General features: G+C 37.4%; 1 protein-coding gene across 2 annotated transcripts in view; it reads left to right on the top strand.

Moving 5' to 3' along the window:
• Positions 1-27,860, top strand: part of STXBP6 (syntaxin binding protein 6) — a 131,956-nt gene that overhangs the window by 70,519 nt on the left and 33,577 nt on the right. For both annotated transcript variants that reach the window (XM_087746644.1, XM_087746645.1), the window contains exons 3-4: positions 24,507-24,637; positions 26,401-26,566. In XM_087746644.1, coding sequence (XP_087602770.1) covers positions 24,507-24,637; positions 26,401-26,566 — 297 coding nt within the window. The remainder of the gene's footprint in view (positions 1-24,506; positions 24,638-26,400; positions 26,567-27,860) is intronic.

The following is a 27,860-nucleotide window of genomic DNA, read 5'->3' as shown; positions in this document are numbered from 1 at the left end:
CTGATCTGTGAATATTAATATTTTGATTTTTTTTTTTACGGCTTCTGTGAAAAAATAGTGAGTCGCCCCCGCCCCTGCCATGGAAATTCTTTAGCAACAGTTCTGTCTAACTTTTCATTTCAAAGGAATTTAATAAATACAACGTCTGACTTCTAGAAGGAAAAGTTATGGAAGAACACTGTACCTCCTTGGTGGGTAGAGGACAGAGATAGAAGCCGGCTATAGATGTACCATGTTTGACTTGCTTTGAATTACCTCTGTCTCCTCAAAATGTGTGCTCATCTGAAGGAAACAAAACATTTGTGATTCATTGATCAGAGCTTTGTTGTACAGAAGAAATTGATTCCTAGTGTTAAAGAACCAACTGAAAATTGCAAACTACAATAATAGAACAGGTCTTGATACAGTGTAGCGAGTTCTTCCAGGCTGAGTAAATCAAAGCAGTTATTTATTACTGAAGCAGGCCACAGTTTGACACTGCATGGTTGAAATCTTCCTCGGTTTATACAAACAAACAAAAATATTGTGTGTATAAGACAGCAGCTTGGAACTGTTTTCCTCCTGAAACATCATCCAGAGACGTGGGGCTGTGATATACTTATCTCTGGATGGCTGGGGACGGCTGGCTGCAAAATGGCGCGGAAGAGGAACAGAAAATAGATTGTGCCAAAGCTTCTTGTCATGTTCTCGTTTTATCTTGACTTAAGAAGGTTGTCATGCTGTTGTCGCAGGGCTCTGATAGGAAGGGGAAGCATTACAAGTCTGAGCTCTGCAGGCAGTAGTGGCATGTAATACAAATGTGCGGTTCAGTTAAGCATTGAGAAACAGTGATATATGGGCCGCAATCCTGAATTTCCCAGCCCCACTTCCTGAAACTGTGTATAGCTGAGCCCAGTAAAGTAAATACTCTTTGATTAGAAATGAAAGAGACTTTCACTTGCCTATACCAGTATGCTTTAGACTTTTACAGGATTCTTTTCACTGCTCAGCATCTTGCTTTAGCCATTTTGAGTCCTTTAAGAACTTTACAGAAGGCAGCTGAGAAATAATTCTTGCAATTTTTTTGTTTTCCCTCAAAGTCAGCTAAGCATTTGGTAACTTGCAAAGAAACATATGATTCAACAGATTTGGGTTTTATTCTGTATATATTTTCTAGCTCCTTCCTAAATCTTAGGCTTACTGAACCTGATACTGGATCTTCATACTTAATTTTTTTGAGGATCCTTTTTTCCAAGCTTCTCTAATCAATGTTTAAACTCATCTAGGTTTTCTGGTGTCTTATGACAATAGTTACATGGTTTAATTTTGAGTTGCATATGTTTCCTTTTTTGATTAACTTAATTTAATGCCTTGTAGTTACTGTGAGAAATTGTGAGGAAAAACTGAGTAGTTTTTCCCTATTCATTATCTTCGTGCCATTCTTGAAGTTAGGACTTACATTATGCTCCTCCCGTCTTCACCCTTCCCTGCATTCAGCGCTCTTTTTCTAGGTTGAAAAATGGTATTTTTATTTTCTCATTGCAAAATTTCCCTGCACAATCTTTGATCATTCTTGTTATGTGCAAATAAATAAATTTTAAATTCTCTATATTCAGAAAGAACTTAAAAGGATGTTATACTGAGAATATGGAAAATGATGTGTTTCAAGAAGATATAAGAAGCATTTTGCCTATTTCTTGGCATAATTTCAAAAGCATGTATCCTGCCTAAAAATGCAAAAAACCCACCCCTGTCTAAATAGAGATGGTTGGGGTAAGGAGGAGAACAGTCTAAAATGTGTTTATTAGAAATAACCATTCTGTGACTTTCACATGAAGTAGCTATTCTCTGAAATAAGTCCTGGTTCAACTCTGGCATTTAGACAGTAAAAAAACTCTAGAAATAGATTCTTATGGAAAATGTTTTCTGCTTGTAATGCTTACATTTATTTACAAAGTGTCCTGTTACAGTGTTCTCCAAGACTTTTTTTTTAAATATGAGGATTCTTAATAAATATAAGAAATCACCAGCTGGAACTGCTGTTGATACTGAAGTTGCTTCTCTTGCTTTGGCAGAACTTTGTTGTTGTCCTCTTGCTTATTAAATCTGTAAAACATCTGATCTTAAGTCCTCACTATGGAGCATCATCAAAGGATTTGTATTGATTTGCATCAGTTGACTTGCAGGCCATGTGTTTAAATTGAAGTTATTGAAGAGGACTTATGCCCTCTTGACAACCTATTGACCAACTGGACAGACTGCATAATATACCACAGTCCATGGAGAGGGACTTTTTCTTTTGTCTTCAATAAGTGATAAAGTTCTCAATAAAATACAGTGTCTTTTGGTAAGTCACTTTTGCTTTTAATAGATGGAGAGTGATATACCAAAGCTTATAATTTCACAGTATTTTAATTCCTTAAAGCAAATCTGAGTTAAGACTGCCATATTGTTTTTGTGGAATTATAAAAGCTTTATTCACTAAAACGAATACTTTTGAGGGGTCATTTTGGTAATGTAAATCGCTTTAAATCACTGGACAAAGCTGTTGAAGCTAGAGTTTAGTGAAAAAACCTGGTACTTTTTGGGAGGATTATTTTCTTTAGGAAGTTTGGCCCTCCTTTACTTGGTCTCTTGCTCTCATCGTACAATTTCGGAATGCTATGTTAAAAATGTGGCTGTACCTGTCATCAATCTGTAAGTGTACCATTTTCTTTCTTAATGCTTTTAAACTAATAAGTCATTACCTGTAAATGATGTTCTGAATTTTATGATATAAGTACTTGGTTCATCTTGATATCACATGGCAAATGTCATTTCAAAGGATATTGTGCAGTAACTTTTTTCTTACATAAACTTAAGATGTGTATCGTTAATGGATTTACCAGGAAATCTTTCCTAATCTGCAATGAAAATATGTAGTATTACTAAGAGGTGAAGGAAGTAGTGACAATTTACGATGCTGTCTGTTGGAAAGGCTATTTTTAGACTGTTGGAAAAGAGAGAATAATTAACTTTATACATTTGTACACTTGGAAGTATGTCTCAAGTATAGAGATACACCACAAAGAAGCATAGAATGTGGTAAAATCTGTACATATCTTCTAAAATACATTCTTAATTTATGTAGCATGAGCAGAAATACTTCAGGGAATATCTTAGTGAGGTACTTTGATGTAACTTTTGATCAATGTTCAGAATTTACTTTCTGAATTACCAGAGCTGAATACAAGCACATGTGTTGCACTGATACTGATTTGCTTTGTGAATGCATCACTCAGGACACAGTCCCACTTTTTTTTGTTTGTCTACAGCTATTAATAATTTAACAAATGCAACTGCATTTTTATAAAATAATTTTATATTGGACTTTTTTGTTTTAAAAAGACAAACTGTTGTCCTTTGAGGAGAACATGGCTAATTATTTGTCTCTCTAGCTACTACTACTTAGGCAAGCTTTGAAAGAATTTTATTTCACATAGGGTAAAGGCTTAAGGAAACTGAAAAAACTATGGAGTTATTACTGCCACTACTGTAGTTCAAGTTCAAGGCCATTCTGTTCACATCTTAAGTAACAAATTTCAACATCGTTTCAAGCTCTTCAGAAACACATTAATACATTTAAACTAAGCAATTTAGAGTAAGGACAGCAGATATATTTTCTTCTTTGTACCATTTAACTGGTTTTATCAATGAGTATTTTTGGATGACTAACGGTAATTACAGGATAGCCTTCATAGACTAGACAGCAGACAAGCCAACACTGACAGTGATTTTTGGCCCTAAACTATGCAGTGGGAAGAAGCTATTAACAGCAAATTTACAAGCAGTGAGTCTTGGAATAATAGGATATAGTAATACCGTGTATCAGAGAACAGAAAAATCAAGCAAATGCTCTACTATACATACAATATCATATTAGACATAGGAGCTTTCATTTCAGGATGGGAATTGTCTGGTTCAGGGGTATGTAATGCAGAGAATAGGAAAGAACTCCATAAAGCCATAACCAAGCCAAATAAATGTTTAAAAATGCAATGCAAATACAAAAATGCATGTAACTTGCATACTAATAAATGTCATACAAAAAAAATAGGAATTGTTATATGTTGAAATTCCAGTTGTTAGTCCTGGTGTTTGGAGATTCTTGTGTTTCTTGATATGAATTTAAATTTGAATGGGGAGAAGCAGAGGAATGGGTAATTCGGTAGAAATATTGTGAGTTTTTTCTTGTATTTAATCCCTGCACTTTAAAGTGCTTGCAATTTTTACAGAGTAGTCAGCACACTAAAAATGACTGTGACATAAATGTTAAGAATATAGAATTTGATCGGAAGAAAATGCTGACACCAACTAAGAGGGTAGTTAAGTTGAGTAATAGAATTATTTCTGAGTAATAGGTATGTACTTTTTATGTATTTTTAGAGTCCATTCAAGTTTTCACTATAAACATATGTAAATATTACTTAAATTGAAATTTGCAAATCTGCTCAGTGCTAGGCCCTTAGACACTATGTTTGGCATTAGGTAATTGGTCTGATTTTAAGTGTTAGGCCCTGAGCCTGCAATAATTAAGTGATGCTACAGTAGAATATTGGTGAGGGTAAAAATTACTCATTATATAAAACTGACATCAAACGACAGAAAATCTCTAGCTCACTGTTTTGCATTACAACAGTAAATCAATGTATTGATGCTTGTAATGGAATTTATAAATCCTCAAGTAAATCTAATGTCATTCAGTTATCGTATGGGAATGTAGTCATGTAGAAGCGTAGCACAGCTTTCAGTGCTCTGTCTTTCCATCCTTGCAGGCAGATAGGGTAACTTGGATTGGAGAAATGGACTGCGAGGTGAGGGGAAGAGCTGGGAGGACCACAGGGCTCGAAGGTGTGATTCTGTCTCTCCTCAGTGGTTCGGAGTCTAACTGGCCAGCTGCTGGTGGCATGGTGCAGAGGCTGATGCTGGAGCTGATCCTAGTTCATGGCCTTGTCTATGACCAGGAAAACGGGATGTGCTGTGCTTCCCTCAGATTTGCAGGTGATACCAAAATTGGAGGGGAGTAGTCGATACGCAGAGAGGCAGATAGGACTTTTAATAAGCTGAATCTAGGTGGGGGAATGGGATGACGGGAACTTCATGATGTTCAGCCAAGACAAGTGCAAAGTCCTGCACCTGGGCTGGAATAATCCACTGCTTGGTGTCGTGGTTTAACCCCAGCCAGCAACTATGCACCACACAGCTGCTCGCTCACTCCCCCCCGATGGGATGGGGGAGAGAATCAGAAGAGTAAAAGTGAGAAAACTTGTGGGCTGAGATAAAGACAGTTTAATAGGTAAAGCAAAAGCCGTGTGCACAAGCAAAGCAAGGAATTCATTCACTACTTCCCATCGGCAGGCAGCTGTTCAGCCATCTCCAGGAAAGCAGGGCTCCATCACGCGTAACGGTTACTTGGGAAGACAAACGCCATCACTCTGAAGATCCCCCCCTTGCTTCTTCTTCCCCCAGTTTATATACTGAGCGTGACATCATATGGTATGGAATAGCCCTTTGGCCAGTCTGGGTCAGCCCCCCTGGCTGTGCCCCCTCCCAGCTTCTTGTGCACCAGGCAGAGCAGGGGAAGCTGTAAAGTCCTTGACTAGTGTAAGTCTACTCAGCAAGAACCAAAACATCAGTGTGTTATCAACATTATTCTCATCCTAAATCCAAAACACAGCACTTTACTAGCTACTAGGAAGAAAATTAACTCTATCCCAGCTGAAACCAGGACATTGGGCTGGTTGACTCAGGAGCAGCCTCCTGGGAAAGACAGGGGTCAGTGGACCACCCTTGCAGTAGTGAAGACTAACTGCATGCTGAGCTCCATTAGCAGGAGCATAGCCTGCAGATCAGCAGGAGTGATTATTCTCCTCTGCTGGGCATATGGGACTGCATCTGGAAACCAGTTTTCAGCCTCCTAGTGTAAGGTGCATACTGTTAAACTTCAGAGTCTAGCACAAGTCAACAGAGGCATTTAGGAAGCTGTAGCATGTAACAGGAGGGGAGACCGAGGAAACTGGTTTTGTTTAGAAAAGATCAAAAGAGAAGGCAAGGCCATAGGGAGATCTAACTGCAGCCTCCCCTTCCCTAAATGTTTCATGGTTGTAGAGAAGATTGAACTAGATTCTTCTTAGATGTATACAGTACAGAGCTAGGAGGCACAGGTGACGAGTCACAATCAGGGAAATCCCAATCAGTTAAAAGGGAAAAGAAAAGAAAAAAAAATGAAAATCACTATGGGAAAGTGAAGTGATGCCCTTAGTTTTACTATGTTTTGCCATTAAGCAGCCTCACTGAATGTTAATGTTTGCCCTGCTTTGAGCAGGGGTTTGGCTAGATGGCCTTGAAAGGTCTGTTTCGATTCTGTGATTCTGAATTGTATAAATGAGCAGGTGGTGGTGGAGTAACTCCAGTGTGTTTAGACAAAGTAGTTCCAGTCTGTCATGAAATCACAAATGTTTTGGGAATCTGAGTGCTGTGTACAACAGGAGCTTCCTTAAAGCTTCATAATGGAATTGGAACAAGCAAAAAAACTTTTCTGGAGGAAGAGGAAAACACTACATTTATGCTAAATCTCTTCATGAACATGCTGGGTGCTTCCTAAGGCTGTCACTGATATCGGTGGACTTTTTTTTGCCCTGGAGATTGAGTTTGGAGATATCTGTTAGTCCTGAATTAACTTTGCTTTTAATGACAAGTACATTACATAAAACTAGGATGCTGGTAAATGCAAGACATTTAATGAGAGAGAGAAGCTTCTATCAAGATAAAACTAAACTGATTTTATCCTTGCTCCTGGTAAGTATTGCCAAAAGTATCGCTGCTCAGGCGTAAGTTTGTTGATAATCTTTTCCAAAGTTTAGCAGTGAAGTGTGGCAAGATTGTAACAATATCATGCTGTGAAGGTAATTGCATTTGACTTCAACTTTCCCAAATTAATCTCCCTCATGAGGAGATTCCACAGTAAAGTCTTATTTATTAAAGTTGGTATTTGAATCTTACTTTACTTTTTGATGATGGCTGTTATGTATTCGTTCTGTAACTATTGGCTGGACGTGGTTTTATTTGGCGTGTTTCTGTTTCTTAGTGTGGAATGGGTGTACCTAAAGTGTTTTGCTTTAGGTTAAGTGTTGCAACGGATGTATAAAAGTGAACACAAGTTACCCGTTTTCTCATGACTTTTGCAGCAAATGTGCTGAGCCTTCTTGCTAGATTACTGTAGACACAAGAAGTAAGTATTCTCATTTAGGGATTCCCGTTTTAAAGAAGTCAGAATAATTATTTTCATCTGGTCTTACTTGATTTTTCTGGTGTCCAGCTGGAAGAAACCAAATGCATTTTCCATATCAAGCATGTTTCCAGAGAGTTTCTTGTGAAATATATATGTGGTATAGGTTATCCACGCTGTTACCGCCAACGCACTGCGAAGGACTGAAAAAAATTGGTCGTGAGACAATAAAATGTCACGAGATGAGAAAGCTGCGCTGTCAGATTTCAGTTTGCAGGTTGTGCATCTGTTTAGATGTTTAGAGATCATAACTTCAAATACATGGTTTTAGAAAACCTGCTGGAATTTGCTGAGATTTTTGCCATCTTAGAGTCTTGCCAGGTACCAAATTTGCCTGATTGTATGCTAGTCTGCACCTCATTTCTTACCGTGGAGAAACTAAAAATCAGTCAGAAGAATTAAATGCAGGGAGACATAATGAGCAGTTCATCCATTTCAGAATAAATCCTGCTCATTGCATTGTGCAATGAATATGTAGTGACAACAGTAGGAACAAATCTGCAAGGTGTTATGGTGGTGCTTGTATCAGTTCTCTTTATGTTCAGACACTGTTTTTGTGTAAGGAGACATTCGGTGAAATGCAGATTGGGTTATTTTGCAGCATTTCTTCATACCCAGATTTTTGTTACCTTCCCCGTGCCCCCCCCTCCCCTCCCCCCCCCCCAGTTTAAAGTGATCCTACTGTATTTCTCCTGGTTTGGGAAATTATTTGTCCTCCAGATACTACCATGGATTAGGGCTTTTTTGCACTATTGTTGCATTGTTTTTTTTCCTCTCCTGATACATGACTGTTTGTGGGAATAACTCTTTTTCTAATTTGATTGCAGTAGTACTAATGTCCTCTGTACGACCACCCAGCAAGACAGCAGGTAGCTCCACTTTGTACCAAAAATCACAGCATGACTGTAAGCGAAGGGGGCACACCTGCTGACACAAGCTTGAACTATTGAGTGTCCAACTTGTGTAACTTTTGCAGATAGTGGAACTATTTTAAATGTTTAAGATTCTTGATTTCTGTCATCTATACTTTCTTCATGTTTCACACCTGTTCTTTTTCTTTCTTTGTGTTTGTTTTTTTTTTTTTTTCTCCTTTCAAGATCTTTCAAACTGTTGCATTTATCTGCTTCCAAAATATCTTTAGTTTTAACCTTTGAAGGCAGAGGAAATCAGGATCTGAGGAGCAAGTTAGTTTTTGTTTTTTTGTTTTGTTTTGTTTTCCTTTCCACTTGGTTTTAATTTGGCTATAAATATAAATGTGTTACACACAATTTCCAAAAGAAAATAATTGAGTTTCTCCTCTCAAAGACTGATATTGGTGTACTGTGTCTGGGAACACTATGGATATTGCTTTAAAGAAAATACTGTTTCCTCTGTGTGCGAGTTTCCTTTACCTTATCCTTTGTGTACTGTCAATCCATTTATACTTTCACTGGCTGTTTTCTGGTAGGAAATTGATCCAATTCAGTCATGCAAAACACATTTCCAGCCAAATAATTCATAGTTACCTACTTGGACAGATAAAATCCTGTTGTTCAGATGGCTTAAAAACAAACAAACAAACAAAAAACAAAACACCAACCAAAAACCAAACAAGTAGTAGTGCTTTTTACAGACATGGTTTTATTTCTGGTTTGATTTTTTTTTTGTGTGTTTTGGTTTGGGTTGGGTTTGGTTTTTTTATTGTTTTGTTTTGCAGAGCAGATGCATGGGCTAGATGTGTAACAGTTTTGGTGTGTTTTATACTTTTCCGAGAAAGAGGATTTGTCTTTTTCTGTTTTTCCATGAAGTGTGCCAGATCAAGCTTAGATGAGACAATACTCAAATGCCAATCTGCTGATCTGTTTCAAACCAGGCATTAGTATGCATTCCCTGTCCATAGAGCTTAACTGAGAGGACCTGAGTCATTAGCTCAATTGGCCCTGTGTAGGGATGATTAATAGCCCTTCAAAAGGCCAACTCAGTTCATAAAACATAGGTGTTGATGTCTTCTTTTGCAGCTCTTGAGGTGTACACTTCACTAATTCTCTCCAGATTCCATCATTCAACCTCTAAAAAAAAAACCCCAAGGTCTTGCATTTTAGTCTATATATTGGAAGTGCTGAAAATAGTGGCTAATTTCTTGCCCTGTGAAGGATAAGAAGGACTTTTGTGGTTGCATCTTATTGGAGGAGGGAGAGAGTCACTGTTTTTAGTCTTTCAGAAAAAAATGACATGCTAGTAAAATCTGCTAAACAGTATCAAAATCGTCTTTGGCAGTTGAAAGAAGTGCATGCTATAGCATTTGGGTGCTATACCACTGAATGCTTCCTATTTATCTTAAATTGAATGATGACCGCTAATGTATAGTATAAAAATAACTTTTTGAAAGTTCTGACTGCATTTTTTAATAAGTTCGTTGGGTTTCTATTTAACTTATTTATGGTATCAATGAGATTTTTGCTTTTGGGGGTCCATATATCCTAATGATTTTTTTTTTTCCTTTGGTTTTTTATTTGTTTGTTGGGGGCTTTGTGACTTGATGATGATTGATACTTGGTAGAGGGTAATTGGAATGTACATCTGTAGTAGCTTCTATTGTTGGCATTTACAGATGATGGACAAAATCGGTGCAATCTATACAGACTTGTTAAATATCACTTCAGTATTGACCTGGGACACAAACCCAAACTTTAAAATGTTTCCAAACTCTCTTCTCTTTTGGCTTCACTTCACATTTCAGCTATGACTTTAGGTCTGGCCTCTTAATGTGTCACTTAATGTGTCAAAAATTATTTCATGGCCTTTGAGTCTGTTAGTTTTCTTTCTCTGCTCTGTATCCATTTTGGTAGGATCACAATGCTTAGAAGTCTTCAATGAGTGTTTTTTAACCTGAAAAGTACTTTCGTTATAAGCCAAGCTAAAGAGGAGAAAATAATTGTGGGTGGTTGTTTGGTTAGGGTTTGTTTGTTTGTTTGTTTTTTGGGGAGGGGGATGTTTGGTTTGTTTGGGTTTTTTTTCTTTTTTGCACAAAGTACAAAGGGGACCAACATAGTGACAGTAGTATGTAAAATAACAAAAGTATAAGAGACTTTTTTTTATCTGTTTAGGTGGTTTTAGTAATTTTGCCAGTGGGCTATTTCCTGTGTTCTGCTTTTCTTTGGAAACAATTGTCTCCTCAGGCAGGTCAAACATAGACACATCCCAGCTGAACTATTGGCAAGCTGTTGATCTGCTGAGGAGCAATGAATCCTGTTGGATGTAAAATGTGAAAATATTACTGTGAAACATAGATTACATGGGTTTTAACAGTCCTGTTTGATTAAGATCATAATTTCCTTTACATTTTTATGTTTAGTAAAGACAATGCTAGTGATCATTGCAATTACTGGAAACAAGTGTTTTTGGTTTTTTTTTTTTTTTTTTTCAATTATAACTAATAACATGTCTCTAAGGTGGTAGTGAGTTTCTTTAGGGGGGGGTTGATGTGGAATATTAACAGTTGCTTTTGTTTGGTTTTATGAAATGTAATGAAAAGGATGTCATCCCTCATAATAGCGCAGTACAATGTGTACAGTAGAAAAAAATAAGGTCAGCTGCAAAGACCTCTTGCTATCAGGATCTATAATGTGCAAAGAAATAAGGTTGAATTGCTCATTTTTTTGTTCTCTAAAATAAATTCAGGAAGAAAACTCTTTTGTAACACTGGCAGATTAGATTGTTTTTCAGAGTAATTTTCAGAGGAAAAATTTTCACAAAGGAAAAGCTACCATAAACAGTAAAATGTTACTGCAAATTAAAAATAAATGCTACATTAGCACAGTAAATCATTAAAAGGTTTTTAAGATACTATTTTCTGTTTAAAATGTGGAAGAGTTATTTCTAAATTTATTTTTCTTGAGACGTTTCTATGTCTGTAGGGTATCTATTTTTCTCATTAAGCATGAGTCATCAATGGTGTCTTAAACCTGTTTCCAAGTTTTTCTTTGGTTTGGAATTTCATGTGTTAAGTAATAGCCAGGGGCACAGTCAGGTTAGGTTTTCATAGCTTCACAGCTGAGAGATTAAATCTGAAGCCAAATCTCATTTAATTGAGTTATGAATAAAGAGAAGAGCATAGTCTTCCATATTACTGTGAAGAAAATTTGGGACCTATAAGGGCTACCTGGAGTATATTCCTATTAGAAGTATGCCTATGAAATAGCAGTAATTAATCCTGTAACGTAAGGAGCTATGCGTTTTAAGATACACAAATTAATAGGCCTCCTTCAAATAGAAAAGAATGTAAACTGAAAAAGCTGGTGAGAATGAAAGGCGGTGGCATGCACTTGAGATGTTTAGTCTTAGCTGCACGCCCACACGCAAACGTATCAAGGAAGGTATTTCACATACATGACTAACAAATACACAAGAGTTCCAGAGTTTGTTGTGGGGGCTTTTTTTGTTTGTTTCCATACCAGTAGTAGAAGGCTGCCTTTCCCCAGTTCGTACCATAAATGCTTTTATTTCACTCTTTTTTTATAACCTTTTAGTGTGACACGGAAGATACGTATATCTGATTCACTGACCTACTCTTGTAGGTTCTGAGCAGCTAATGATTTCTTTCCTACAACAATCACACTGCCTTAATGCACATGCCATCAGTGAGATCAGGATTGTGTTGATTATTTTGGAGTGTGCAGCCAGGGAAACAGGGAGAGGGGACTTGAATTAGACTTTTGTTTTCCTGGTTTTGCTGTCTAATGAGAAAACCAAAATATAACTATTTCTTTAAATGGTCTACCATGTTTTTTTGTTATGTTTATTTTTTTCCATATTTTTAGAGTTGTCACCAATTGTTTAGTGTTTGTTACTCTCATTCTTCTGGTGTTGCCTGCGGCTGTTTGTTTGCTCTCGGTTTATTGTGGTAGGGCCTTTCAAGGTCAGTCTGTAAGTAAGCATCTTACTTACAGCTTACTGTAAGTAAGTAAAAGTACAAAAGTACATATATACATTAGTTTCTAGACACTTTAATTACCTGCATCTTGTTCATGAAGTGAAACAGGCTCAGTGGGTAGCTGCAATAAATCAACAGTTGAAAGAAAAAAAGGCAGTTTGAGAAATGCCATCATTGTACAAATTTAAAATGAAGCTGGAGAATAAAACGTAGTGGAAAAGGATGGAGAGTAGATACACAACCAAAGTGCTGGGTCCTAGTTCCGCAAGACACTTACTTCTGTAAAACGGATTTTTTTTTTTAGCACTTTTTAAGTTAGCCTTGTTAGGGTCTCAGTTTCACTTGGTTTTCAAATCATTATTCACATGCTTAAAGATTTCAAAATTTTAAGTATTATTCACTTATGACCTTCCATCTCATGGTCTCAAAGTGCTTTGCAAACCAAATTGGCATAAAAATAAGTGGAGGTGACTTCTGACCCTGAAATGCTGCTGTTGAAGAACACATGGAAATAGTAGTGAACATCTTGGCAAGAGACCATACTGTGTCTCTTCAGATAACTGAAGCTGTAGGGAATATTTGTGAAGGTGTAAGAAAGTCTCTGTTAACATTGTGGGTTATGTCAAGAATACTTGTTGGTTGATGCGATTGAAAAAGAGGACTTAACCACTGAATTCAGTGTGCAAGAGCAAGCATTGAATACCCTTGGTTGCAGATGGGCAGAGAACTGATTTCCAGAAGCACGATGGGCATTGGAAGTGTGACAAGGATGCCATCTGCTGAACTGTCCATAAAACACTGCACAGGATTCTGTCCCATGGAGGTTTTTAGTTTTACCTCTAAACTGCCTTCATAGTGTTTAATATGTAAATTTCTAAAGATTGGTGTCTAAAGTTAATTTGTTGCATTCACACTTTTAGCAGTTAAAAAATTGGGGGAGTAAGATTGCATTTCAAAAGTCTCTTTATTTGTGTGTGTATATATATATCAAATTTAAAAAATTACTCTCTGGACTGCTGCTGGATATGTAGGATAGAGATGGAACCTGCTGATATGTAAAATATCCTTTGGATTTGTGTAAGACACAGAACATGAGCATTCTTCCAGATCTAATAATAGTAGTACTGGTAGTCTTATTTTTATAAACTTAAAACAAGTTCAAAATATTCAGAATATACATACTTCAGAGATGATTTTTTTAATCCTACTTTTACATCTCAGACTAACTGCTACCTAAAATGTATATGTTGCTTGCTGTATTTCATTTTAGTTGTCTGCGGAAAATAATTCAGATAGCAAAAAAAAGTCAGCATGTAAGAACATCCCTTCACAGTAATTATTGCACTTCCAGCGTAAGATGCAAGAAAGGCTGGATACCTGGCTTCTGCTGAGTAAATGGATTGTGGGTTATATACTGTGGGTAGAGTACTTAATAGCTTGAGATACTGGTTTTTGTTGTTGTTGAATGGACAGGATTTAAATAACTGGCTTCAGTTAAAATAATGTGTGGTCATAACTTGGGATTGCAGCCGTTGGCCCACTAACTTGTTTTCCTTCCTGCTTGGCCTCTCCTTTAGTCGCCCCTGTACTTCCCCACAGATGCGTTTCTGGGGTTTTTGTTGTTTTGGTTTGGTTTGTGTGTGTGTTTTAATTTCTTCATAATCTGAAGCCTACCAGCCTTTTTCAGTTGCTTATATTGAGACCTGGATGTTATCATGCCTCATGTGAATGTGAAGTTTTTGTAAAATTGTGTCCATCTAAAAGTTTGAGTCATAAGAATATGGAATAATTTGCCCACTCTTGTTCTGACTTAGGCTGTCGTATAGCAAAAGGTAGAGATTTTGTATTGAACAGATGTAATAGAGTCCTTTCTTGCATCTGCTGTGTGCAAAGTACTTTCTTTAGTAGTGCTCTAATCTACTATATTTTCAGTCATTGATTAAGTACAAAATCAAGAGAAGAGCACAGTCTTATAAGTCATTTCTTTCAAAACTCCAGTAAATACTCTACCCTGTCACAACAGGGTCCTCTTCCACATAGAATCATAGAATATTAAGGTTGGAAAAGACCCTTAAGATTATCAAGTCCAACCGTTAACCTAGCACTGCCAAGTCCACCACTAAACCATGTCCTCAAGCACCACATCTACCCATCTTTTAAATACCTGCAGGGATGGAGACTCAACCACTTCCCTGGGCAGCCTGTTCCAATGCCTGACTACCCTTTCAGTGAAGAAGTTTTTCCTAATATCCAACCTAAACCTCCCCTGGCGCAGCTTGAGGTCATTTCCTCTTGTCCTATCACTCGTTACTAGGGAGAAGAGACCAACCCCCACCTCGTTACAACCTCCTTTCAGGTGGTTGTAAAGAGCAATAAGGTCTCCCCTCAGCCTCCTCTTCTCCAGACTAAACAACCCCAGCTCCCTCAGCCGCTCCTCATGAGACTTGTTCTCTAGACCCTTCCCCAATTTGGTTGCCCTTCTCTGGACATGCTCCAGCACCTCAGTGTCCTTCTTGTAGTGAGGGGCCCAAAACTGAACACAGTACTTGAGATGCGGCCTCACCAGTGCCGAGTACAGGGGCGCTATGACCTCCCTGGTCCTGCTGGCCACACCATTCCTGATACAGGCCAGGATGCCCTTGGCCTTCTTGGCCACCTGGGCACATTGCTGGCTCATGTTCAGGCGGCTGTCAACCAACATCCCCAGGTCCTTTTCAGTCAGGCAGCTCTCCAGCCACTCCTCCCCAAGCCTGTAGCGTTGCATGGGGTTGTTGTGACCGAAGTGCAGGACCCGGCACTTAGCCTTGTTGAACCTCATACAATTGGCTTTGGCCCAATGATCCAGCCTGTCCAGGTCCCTCTGCAGGGCCTTCCTATCCTCCAGCAGATCGACACTTCCCCCCAGCTTGGTGTCATCTGCAAACTTACTGAAGGTGCACTCACTTACTGAGGGATCTTAAAAGTCATTGGCCAGTTTGTTCCAGAACCTGAAGCCTGTCAAGTTATCTAAGCAAACTTCTAAATGGAGAACTATTTTGTAATACCATGCTTCTTGTGTGAGTTACTGAGTAACAAATTCGAACCTTAATTTTCCAGACCCTTTTCCTGCCCATCAGGACACTTGCTGTGAAGTTCTAACACTTTTTTCAGGCTGGTGAGGTAATTCCTAGCGTACTGTCTGCATGCAGATGCACATCTGTTAACTTGTATGGGAATTATGCCAAATTCCACTTATTAAGAATAGAAGTACTTTCGTGGTATTGATTTTAACTGGTTCTCCAAAGTTGCAGGTACTGAAGTTAACAGAATGTGATAAAAGGAATATCTCAGGCCACCAACACAGATATTCACTGTGGTCTGTATCTTGAGCTTTGATTTCTACAGTAGATTGAGGTGGGGTTTTCTGAAGTGTGTGTAAATGCTTACGCAGCTATTTAAAGTATCCCCTTCAGCAGTCTGTGTAGGATGCTGCCTTCCTTTTAAGAAAAAGAGAGATAAGAAGATTGAAGCTGGAGATGATCTAGACTAATATAGAAGGGCAAATGCTGTGGTGGGCTGAAATTCTCAGCCACAAAATATCTTACAGTTAAGAAGTGAGGCTCTACCATCCCAGGACAAGGTGAACTACTAATGTGAAATGCTCTAGGCCAGGATCAGCAGGAGCTATGTGCTGGTTCAGAGGTCCCTGATGAAGACTTTGGTCCATGGGTTGTGAGGAAGTCATCCCTCTTCCCTGGGATCTGGCTGGAATACCTATTATCTTCCTCTGCAGCAACAGTGCCTTGGTAGATCTGTCAGAGCACCATCCTGTCCTCTGAACTAGATTTCAACTAGAAACATACATGGAATTCAAATTTGCTATATTTGACTAGAAATATCTCAAGAGTCTTCAAATGCAGCTGACTATCCCTGTGCAGGAAAAAGGAGGTGGGAAAAGTTTGAAAGTTGGCTGCTTTGCAATATGGAATAGTAAAAGCCAATTCCAACCAAACCTGGAAGTTCAGTCATCGTTCTGGAAGTGAATATGTGTTTAATATTCCTTTCCAAATATTTACAGTTAAGCAGAAGCTTTCTCTCTGGCTATAAAATGAAGTCTGCCATTCTTTCCACTGTTAACTGCATCTGCCTATATAACTGTGCCAATATGAAAAGCAGTTGCTTTGGTATCAATACCTTAAATTATATTTTTGTAGTATATGAAGAATAATTTGAGGAAGCTATTAATTTATAATTGCAATACTTCTATCTTTCTAGCTTTAAAAATTTGATCGGAATGAAAAATGCGTCTGTCAAGAAACTGTAAAGACTAATGTATATGGTATGATGGGGGCTTAAAGTGTTTGAACAGGCATAAAAACTATTTTTAAGGACATGTATTTACATGGTTCTGTGAAAAGTAAATGTAATGGAAAACTAGATGCAAAACTGAAAGGCAAGGCACTGCCTATAAGCAGCAGTTTGTTATTAATGCACTCAGTGGTATGTTTGGAAAACATACAGGCTCTCATTCAGGCTTATAGCACTTTATGGTGTCTTACACATGAAAAAAACCCAACCATTTTTCATTGCAACCCAAAGCAATTTTTTTTAATTTTATTTGAAGGCACCAGAAAACTGTTTTGTCTAGTCTTTCATCTTGGGAAGATACCACATACCTTAATCTGAATTTCCAGGGTAACTGCTTTTTTTCATATTTTACTTTTGTTTTACTACTCAGCAGATAAAGATAACTTGTATGTAGAAAGAAAAAGTATTACTTAAACAAAACTGTATTTTGAACAATGTATGAAAAAAAATTAATTAAAAGGTACATACTTTGTACATTTTTTTAATCTGGAAAGCAATGAGAGTGAGGCTGGCAACTTGTTATGGACAGTGATGCAGTAGATGCTGATTTAAGCAGACAGATGATGCAAATTGTTTGTTATTTGAACTGTTGGGAAGGGCTCTGGGAAAAACAGTATGTGTTTAGACTGAGCAGTTTGCCTCTGTATCTGAAATCTTCTGTTTTCATTGTGTTTTCCAATTTTATGTCAAAACATTATACTGTGCCTAAAGAAACAGAAAGAATTAATTTTTCGTTAAACTGCTGTGTATTTAGGACCACTGACATCCCCTTGTCCTATTTGGCAAGTGGAGAAGGTGAGAACTGCACAGCTTCTCCCTGCTTTCAGCTCCTTGGATCCCAGGTGGTGAGAAAGCAGCATTGTCAAAGGAAGAAAAGAGGAAATATGGGCAAAACTAGGAAATAAAATTCTGAGAAGTCAAGCCTCAACTTATCAGCCATTTTGACACCTGGCAAGCCTTGACCAGCAAGTAGGAATTTAAACCTGCCCCAGTTTTAGCTGCTTTTGTTTATTTTCAGTGAGGCTAGCTGTCTTCTACCACAAACATATCCTTTTTTTTCTGTACCTAAAATTAATCCTGGAGGTGGCAACATAAGTCTGGGTTCTTATTAGCACTGTCTTCTCAGAGCATCTCTTTGTATTCTAGATAGCTGAGGTCTCAGAACCATGGCAGGTATGAAGGTTGCAGGAGGTAGCAGTTGGACAACCACAGTGGGAAGGCTCAAAGTTCTAGCATTAATTTAGACTCCACATTAAATCAGTGTTTAGTTGAAACTGCTCTGAGAAAACATGAAATACTACAAGTTTTGGTGTTCAAAGTCAAAGCTGGAGTTTATAGACAGAGAAGCTCACAACCATCAAGTGAAGCGGACTGGAAATAGTTTTCTTGAAATCCACATGGTATACTAAGACAGTTTCATGTATCTGGTCCTTATTCTTTAATACCTAAATAGGTCAGAATGTACCGTTTTGCTCCGTCTTAATCCTCAGCTTCATTTGTTTGGTGAAAAGTTGCTTTGGGAAATTCTGGGAGTTGCTTGGCAGGACCACACTTTGCTTATAGGACCATGTGGCCTAAACAGTAGTAGTTCAAACTACCTTGGAGCATTGCAGAACAGCAATAATACAAGCTTCCACTATCATAAGGGTTGAGGAATGTGTTACTTAGTGTCCTTTCTCCTGCCTAGACCCCATTTCCTCACTCTGGGAAGAAAACAAGGAGAGTAAGATTTTGAAATGTGGGGGAAAGCAATCGTGAGGTTGTTCTTGTGACAGAAGGAGGAGCTCCTCATGTTAGAGGAATAGAGATAAATCATCTTTTCTTGACTTTTGCTAAGGAATAATATAGGTGAGAATAGGAAATGAGGGTCAGTCCTTTTAGATATCTTGTTGATGTTGTCTTTTCTTTGAGCATTTGTACTTTGACATTTGCAAGAAGGAAATCCGTCTTGGGTATCCTCAAACTTCTGAGCTTTTCACAAGTTACTCATGCTTTGTCCTCTGAATACAAAAACTCAAACATGTTGCAGAATTGAGTAGCAATTGGACAAAGAAACAAAAAAGTGACTATTTTCTCGACAGTCAGAAACTGCAGTTCATCAGCCTAACTGGTAGCCATAGCTTACTAGGATTGTGTATATACTGCCAGAATTTTAGCTTTTTGCAAGTTTATGAAATAGTTGTTTCCTTGGTGGCTGGGAGTGAAGGGACTTGCAGAATGAGAATTAGATGTAATTGCACAAACAGAAGTCTGGAGGGAGAAGATGGCTTTTCCATATGTAACTGGAGAACTGGAAAGTATAAAGGAGTAATTATCTCTGTCACAGTCTGTTCACAGCCTACTTTTTTTCCTAAAGAACTGGCTTGAAAAAAAATGCATTTCTACCTCAAATACTAATACATGATTTTACCTATTTCATAATAAAATCTGTATTGGATATTAAATAATATTTTTAATTAAAATGTGCTGCTGCTTTTAAATTTGCTTTTTATTCTGACTGAATCAAAAGCTGTTCAGGAAACTGCTGGCTGTTTTTAGACTTAGTCTGACTGTGAAAAGAAGAGTTTTGCTTTAGGGCAACATTTCTGCAAGAAGGTAGGAATGATTAAATTCTAGATACAGTGACCATGAAATCACATCACACTGCCATGGTATTAAGTTCAACTTTTTCTTCATCAAAGAGGTCTTTTTTTAAAAAAGGCTTTAGATTGTCTTCCGTGCATTCTAAAGATTTTTTTCCATCATTAACAGCCAGTTTGAAGAACTTTGCATCATTGGTTATTTGTGAGTTGAGGGATGAGTGTCCACTGTACAGGATTTGACATACAGAAGGATTATGCTGATCTAACGTTAAACTGATGAATAGTTTTGGATTGAACTACACAGATTGCTAGTGCCTTCAGTAGACTTCTGCAGGCCTGCTCAGGAGTGAGTCTCAGTCTGTTACTTTCACAAATGAAAAAATTTCATAGATGAAAGTAATTTTTTGAGTGATCTTACTTCATTTGCACTACTCCCACCCCCCCACCACCACCAAGAGCTAGTGACACAGCAGCAATAAAAGTTAAGGCTGCTTAATTTATTAATCTGTCCAGTGCCCAGATTTAAAAAAAAAAAAATCTTGTTATAATGTGAACAGTTACAGCAGTCACTGCCTGCTTCACGACTTTGTACTTTTTAATTTCTTCCTTCAGTAGTTATTTCAGTCATTCAGCACTTTAGAAATACAATGCAATATGAATAGAAATTTTGTGAGACAATCAAGCCATTTGTCATAAGATTCCTAATTACCTAGAGTTTGAGTTGTTAAATACACAGATCCAAACTTAAAGAACATCCAAAACAAACACAGATATTCAGAGTCAAGACTTCAAGGACAGACATAGCTTTTTAAATATGCATTTCAAATCTGATAAAATAAATAGAAGTTCATAGTGCGGTGGTTTAGAGCTTACATACTGTTTCTCAAGGCCAAGTATTTTGGGGTGGCTATTGAGGGAATTAACCATTTTTCATTATTTTCTCTTTTCCATTTGAGTAAAGATACTTTAGAAGACTGAAACAGTAAAGAAAATATATTCTGGACTGCAGATGAGATGAAGTTGGACTGTGACTTTAGTCTCCCTTAGCTTTCTGTGTGAAAAGCTGTATTGATTTGCTGCTATAGATGCTAGACACGCACATGGCACTGGATCCTAGCTGAGGTCTGGAATTCAAATATGTTTGTTTCCATGTGTTCCAAATGATGAGAACAGTGACTTTCCTGACTGTTACAGCATTCTCTAAAGCTAATTCTGACTGACTATTTCTGCCTCGTATTCTCTGATCTGCTTTTGAAATGAGAGTATTTCAGTTAAATGCGAGCCTCTCGAGCTTTAACAACCTCTTTGAAACTTAGTACTGTAACTTATTTTATTTACGATGTAAAACCGTTAATAATGTCTTCAGTCCCAGAAGAAATAGTACTGTTTCTGACGTGGTGACTTGTAGTTGTATGTTAATTTAGTGTTAAAAAAAACCCAAAAAGCCTCAATGTCTTCCATCATAAATTGCTGTAGCTGACTTCTCAGACATTCTTTCTTACTTTGCCAATAACCGTATGTTCCTTTTGCATCTGATGACACGCAAATACCGTATGGACCAACCATCTATTGATGGTTTCCAAATAAATGTGCTTTGTCCACATTACTACAGCTTCATCTTTTGAAGGTGTAACATTAAATTCTGTTACAAAAGAAAAAAAGAGCAAAGCAAACAAAAAACCCCACCTAAAATTGAAGCATAACTTAAATATTGTCTTTTGTTTCATTAAGGTAGATAATGATTGTGGAAGATTTTAGCAAACACATCTGAATGACCTGTCAGAGAGGGAATGTGGCTAGGAGCATGTAATTGCATCCACTTTTTTTCAAACTTAAGAAAAGACTTCTTCCATGTTCGCAAGGTAATACCCACTTGGTGGCTTGTGTGGAAGTGCTCTAGTTTGCAAAGCAACTTAATGAGCAGCTAGTGAGGATGGTTTTCCCAGCTGCCAAAGGGTTTCACAGAGTGAAATGACTGCCATACTACTATCAAGCTGTCAGGGACTAAATGAAGCACATTTGGTGGGTTTGCGGGTAGCTGGTTTTTTGAATGTTCTGGAAATGCTGGCTTTTTCCTAAAATGCCAAGACATAAAAGGTGAAATGCAACTAGATCTGTTTGGCTGTGCATCATAGTTACAAGTGTGAGACCTAAAGGGAGAACTGCTGTTTTTCCAAGAGGATCACATCAGCTAATTGAATTTCTTCCCAAGATGACTGAGATACCTAAGACCCTTATAAGCTCTTCTGTAGAAGAAGAGCCCTCTCAGCCTCTCCCAGACTTACTGTGTGGTAGATGATATAGAAACAGTCATCTAATCAAGATGTTTTTATAGTTGATCACTAATATGTATTTTCAAGAGTTTACGAAGTTTAGGTACTTAATGTGATCTTTTGCGAAAGTACGGAGTCTTCAGCTCCAGTTGAAGACAAAGCTGCTATTCATTGATTATTAAAAGTGCTATATAGAGAGGTTTGGAGAATTAGATTTTGGATATGTCAAATCAGCCAAACAATTTATGGAGATATTGAGATTAGACATTTAGTGTTTGACTATCATATCTGTAAAATCTGATATTTTCACCTTGAAATGACCCCTGTTTTTAAGAGCACTAGAATGTATGCCATATAGAAGCCTTCAGAGCAGTGAAAGGTTTACTGTATTAAAGTATAAGGCAATACATCTCATACTTGATTATCCATGAGATTCTGTGCGGGAAAAATAACGTTTGATCACATAATTTTTCTGTCTAGTGCTTCCTGGTTTTGAATGCTTTGTTTTGCAATGCTACTAGTGTTAATTCTATATGTGGCTTATGTATAGTATACACAAATTTTTCCTTTTAATACATGGCTCACTCAGCAGTAGATTATTGTGTGTTTTGTGTGGAAAGGGAATAATCCACAGACCATAAATCTTGAGCCACTGTTAAATAGCCTTCTATTATTACTGCTTTGTAGAAAATATGTGAAACTCGGTCCAGTGGAGCGCTATAGAGTCTGTCGAAGCGATCACTGGGGTTGGCAAAAAAGACATGAGTAAGTATTAGAAAGGGTTCAGGGAAGGTAGGGACATGAGTTTGTGGTCTGCCTGTGTAACTTTTGAATTTGTTTCCTACTCAGTGGTGTGTAATCTTGCAATAAAAACAGAACCTGTATATACTATGAGTACAGATAGGATGCCTGTCACATCTGCTTTATTGATATTGTTAGGCTTGGGTGCATAAGCCATTGAGCAACCAATGAATCTTTGATCTCACTTCTTAGTAATATCTAGTCATTGCATTTCAGTAGTTGATCTAATTTTGTTGCTACCTTTCTGGTACTACATTGATTTTCTCTGTTCTGTACCATTTGATGTGCGATTCTGAATATCATACTGCACCGATTTGGTTCTCAGTGCTTCAGCTGCTGATTAAGAGACTTCTGGCGATCGGTTTATTACATTTTTATCAATAGTCTGGTCAATATATTGAGTCCAACTATGCTTTCTATTCCAAAGTAACTTCTTAAAAACAATTATCTGCCACGTGGCATGTTAATATGTGATTTTTTTTTTTTTAACCTATTAAAATTTCTTTGGAAATGAATTTTCTGTTTATTAAATTAAGTTCTCATAAAGGTGCTTGGACGTTCACATGCACAGACACACACTGAACTAAAAATGTATAAATCTGAGACATTGAAAAGAACTTTTCATATTGATCTGAATTTGCTAATCTATTCCAAAGTACATTTAACATCAAGACAGTGATCTGTGCATTGGTAAATTTTCATCCTAAGAAACAATATTAACTTTTTAACTTCATGGAATGATGAGGTATTACATCACTATTTACTTACTGTATAACTGTGCCCCTGAGTGCCGAAGTGTATGCAGCATGCGTCTTCAGAGTGGCAAGCCTGTTAGTTTTCCTGATTTATTTGGGTAAAGGGGATGCACAAAAATAAGCAGTCTTGCTATTCAAGTCTTGATCATTTTAAAAGTTTTCTTTAACTGCCAGCATCTAAAAGCAGAGAAAAGTGACTTTTCCAATAATATTCTTTTTGGAGCACCATATGGATAAAAGGATTTTTGGAAATAAAGAGTTTAAGAAGAAAAATAAATGACAAATTATTTTTAGTAGATAGTGCAGTACAATGATTCTAGAAATTATTTCTTCACAGAAGGTAGAAATGTGTTTGGAAGTGACTTAACATACAGCTACAGATAAATAATATGTAAATAAAATACAGGGTATGACTATAGAAAGTGCCTAAAACTGCTTATAAAACTTCCATGGAGGTTAAAAGTTATCCTGATGAAAAGAAAATTTGTTTGTTTAGAGAAAAAGTCTAATACTGGAAGCCAATTTTCCTGCTGTTGAAAAGTTAGCTTTAAAGTTTAAGTACTCTTTGAAAACCTGATGCTGAGTTAAGGATACAGCAATTGGAGTGTTTTATGCTTTTTTTTTTTTTTTTCCTCCCCAAAAGCAGAGCTGTCTTGCATGACTGACTTTGTGGTTTTTAACATATATTTTGTTTATAACAAGTACGATTGTTCTTATTTATGTTCTTTGTGGTACCTAATATTTGGGGGGGAGGGGGCGGGTTGAGCGATCTTTAGTTCCTTAATTCTTACAACTGTATTTTTCACAGACTATTGTCTGATTGGGTGGGTTTACTTTCTCAATGCAGTAGGTGCATATACTTATGTCTGTTGACTGGAAACTGGAAATTGGGAATTGAATGTCACAGATGGTGGTGGTGGTATACAAATGTGACCTATGTGTGACATGTTGTGAAAAGGCTGGAGAAACCTTTTTTTTTTTTTTTTTTTTTCAGTCACCATCATGAAAGTCAGTCTAAAGTAACAGATTTTTTTTTTTAAAAAAGTACATAAATGGACTTATACTTACATGGAGATGTCTTTTTTTGTGTGTGTGTGTTCTCTTGTCTAAAATGACAAGAAGAGAAAAATTAATAAGAGGCTGGGTATGAGAAACCTCTGCTAATTAGTGTGGGGAAAAGAGAACAGTAAGGTAACTATAAGAATGCAGATGGAAAGACCTTCAGTTTAGTTTTGTTTTCTACAGGGTGTTGGCAACTTAAGCTGATAATGGCTAAAATATATCCAATTTTGAGTAGTATAATGCTTGTTTGGCATCCTGCCATCATTCTGACAGTAAGGAATGTGCTTTTCAGTATGTTATCCAGGAAAGGGAATGTGTTCTACTGTCAGACTCAGTGACATGTGTTTACGTTGTGGGACATTATAGAAGATACACTAGCAAATCAGCTACTGATACAGTGAACTAAACCGCACGTTCCTGAAACATTAAGACCATTTCAGTTGTATTTTTTTTCTTTTATATGTTCAGTGACGAACAAGAAACCAGCTCAAGCATCTATTACAAAGGTGAAGCAATTTGAAGGCTCTACGTCTTTTGTCAGGAGAACGCAGTGGATGCTCGAGCAACTTCGCCAGGTCAATGGTATAGACCCTAATCGGGTGAGTCTGAACAGTTCTAGAAAATTAAAATTGAGCTCTTTTATAACTGATTTGTGAATCAGGCATTCTTTCACTATTCAAAAGGCATCTGGAAAGATAAGACACAGGTTTAAGTGCAAATTCTCAAAAAAGAAATAACTCTGGAATATGCGAAGTAGACTTTAATGGGAAAGTTGGGAGGAGGCCAAAGCTCATAGTCATATGGGGCTTTTTCTTCCTGTCTTTCCCTACTTTTCTTCCTACTCTCTCTCTTCTTTATAAAGAGAAAAATAAGAGCCTTGTTTGCCTTGTCTTCAGCTATAAGCCTCTTGGGGTCCATTTTGGCATGTGGCTGTGTTGTAAGATAGAGCAGTAAGTAGAAGCAAGGACAGGAGAGGTTACTGAGGTTCAAGTTTGTGAAATATTGTGAACCTTGCATTTTTTTCTAGGACAGTCCTCAGATCCTTCTGCATTCCTTACCTTCTTCTACAAAGGGTGATGGTGTGGTTTAGTTGCCAATGGCACGTGAACACTGATTTAAACAAAACAAAAAAAACCCCAAAAACCCACAACCCCCTACTAAATAGTTCTGGAATTATTACTTTAATGTGGAATATACAGCCTGCCTTGAGCTGTCTCAAGACAAAGTCATACTAATATGTAATAAGCTTATGAATACAAATCTTCAGTACTAAATCAGCAGAATTAGAAGTTAGGAATGTGGCTGATACTATGTGATCACAAAGTGACTTACTGGGTTCACTGTACAGCAAAATATGTTTGTGACTAACCCCCTTGGTTTGTTCAAAGCTGTGCTCTGATCAGCCATGTAAGCATCTTAATGGTGCACCAAATTCTGTTACTACCCAGTACAGTCTTCTGTACAAAAAAGAAGGCCTTTGGCCACTGCCCTATGAAATGCAGGGGGTGCAATTAGATTTTCTGTGGGTAAAGGGACAATAAAAACAAGGGCAATGACAAATAGATAAGGGACGTGAGTTTTAGGCCCGTTCCCAGCATCTGCTATGCCGCTATGTAAATAGCAGATACTTGGGATACTCTTAGATTGAAAATCCTGTCAAGTTCTTAAGCGTAGACATGTTCCTTTCAGACTTGTCTTCTTGTGATTCCTAGTGTCATCAATTCAAAAAATCATTTACTAGATTAGATTACAAAATGATATTTAGCAAATTCTTGCATAAAATCCATTTATTTTGGCAGTTGATGCATGGTACAGAGCTGGGCTTTGATTTGTTCTGGGAGTGCTCTTTTGTTCATGTTATCCTGAGACCTATGCAACACTTTATGATAATACATTAAATACAATGACTAGGACTTGTTATTTATTTTCCTTCCTTGGTTGAGCATTGAGAGCAGAACCACATCTTCTATAATACAGTGTGAAAGTAGATTTTGTGCTGAGAGGCACACGTCCTTGCATAATATAGAAGACAGAAGTAACTGTATATCTGTAGATAATGAGGATTTCTCATGAGATTCCAACTTTTAATCTTTTGGTCTAAAGTATTTTTGTTTTCAGGTATTTTTGTCATAGCTGCATATTCCTCATTAAAAATACCTGCAAGAAAAAAACTTTCTGCCTGTTTTTTTTGCATCCAAAAATATGCAAAGGAAAAATAATCCCAAGATGGTCTTGAGTTGCGTGACCTTTCTGCTTTTTCCAACATAGTACCTTTTAAAAAATAATAGCTCTATATCTTTCTCTAAATCATTTATAAAGCTGGAATAATAGTAGTGTGGTTTTTTTTTTTTTTTTCTTCTAGGATTCCCCAGAATTTGATTTACTATTTGAAAATGCTTTTGACCAATGGGTAGCAAGCACAGCTTCAGAAAAATGCACGTTCTTTCAGGTTCTACATCACACTTGTCAGCGATACCTTACAGACAAGAAGCCAGAATTTATCAACTGCCAGTCTAAAATTATGGGAGGTAAGTCAATCGAAGCTGGAGTACTTTGCGCAGTTGGACGTGAAATGATTGTCACCTGAGTTATTCTGTGTTCAAAAGAGCTTTGCAACCTAATTACACCTTGAAATCATGGGTCTGAATATGCTAACTTCACAGTAGTAAACTTCTAGGCTTCAGCATTTCTCCATCAAGCACCACTTCACACTTCTCTGCTATCTTTGCTTCCCTAGTCTTCAGTTCTAGAGGCAACATCCACTACCCACCTTGTAAGAAGTCATTTTCCTCCCTCTTTTTAGCAACCTTGACTTTGATTTGTCTCTCTATTTTTGTTCATCCAGAAACATATCTGGATGGCCTGAAATACGTCCTCCTAAAAGACTGTTCTGCATTGCTGTTTCCTCACAAGTCTGAAAAAGTGGTTATTACTAAACTTCCCATGGGTTTTTTGGAATTTACTTTGATCTTGACAGAAATCCATTAGTTTAGAGTTTTGTTAGGTTTCTTAAGTCACATATCTTCAGGTGAATTTCCAGGGTTAAACTAAAAAACCTCTGGTTAGGTAAAAAAAGTCTGTTATTTACCATGCACTTCCCAAGCAACAAAAACTATTTTTTGGGCAGGATATTCACATATTTCACAAAGTACTCTTCAGGAAAATAAACTGTTTTAGTTGTTCCCTTAGACTGAAATTTCTGAAAATAGTCTCCTTTTTGTCTGCTCTAAAACAGAACACTTTTTAAAAAACTCTTATACCTCCCGTGTTCTGTATAGCTGGAATAAAAAATTCGGTTTTTCCTTCTCAGTGGGTCTCCAAACTGTAGAAGAGAAGTGTAAGCTGACTTGGGGTTTTGTTTAGTTGCTGTTTCTTGCCCCCAATAGACATGAATTATAAATATGGAGAGCCTTACTCAGTTCTTTCTGGTAATTCTCCTCTCTCATAAATCTAGAATATGTTCCTGCACACTATTTTCAGAACTATATTTTGTGCAGCCACCTTTATACGTTCTTTTTTCTGGCTGTTATTTTGTCTTGCATCCCTTTCTTCTAAAACACCAAAGGTAAACTTGAGGAAGGGGGAAATCATCTCCAGTTTGGTGCTTACGTTTTAGCTACTGATACTGAGGTTACCATTAACTGTGGTCATAAGTCAGAACTGTCTGTCAATCATCCTTTTCTCTTAGTGTCTTCTCAAACTAAGAAAAAAGGCACAAAATTTCTTGTAAACTTCGTCTCTCGTTTTTTTTCCCCTTCCACATTAACAAGGTTTCCTTTGTTTTCTTTTTGCTGTGTTGGGGAGGAGGAAGGAGCAGTTTCT

The sequence above is a fragment of the Nipponia nippon genome, unplaced genomic scaffold (genome assembly GCF_047370975.1).
Source record: "Nipponia nippon isolate SJK-2023a ecotype South Korea unplaced genomic scaffold, ASM4737097v1 scaffold_10, whole genome shotgun sequence".
Taxonomy (NCBI): Eukaryota; Metazoa; Chordata; class Aves; order Pelecaniformes; family Threskiornithidae; genus Nipponia; species Nipponia nippon.
The sequence above is the reverse complement of the archived record's forward strand: the minus strand, read 5'-3'. Positions and strand labels throughout refer to the sequence as shown.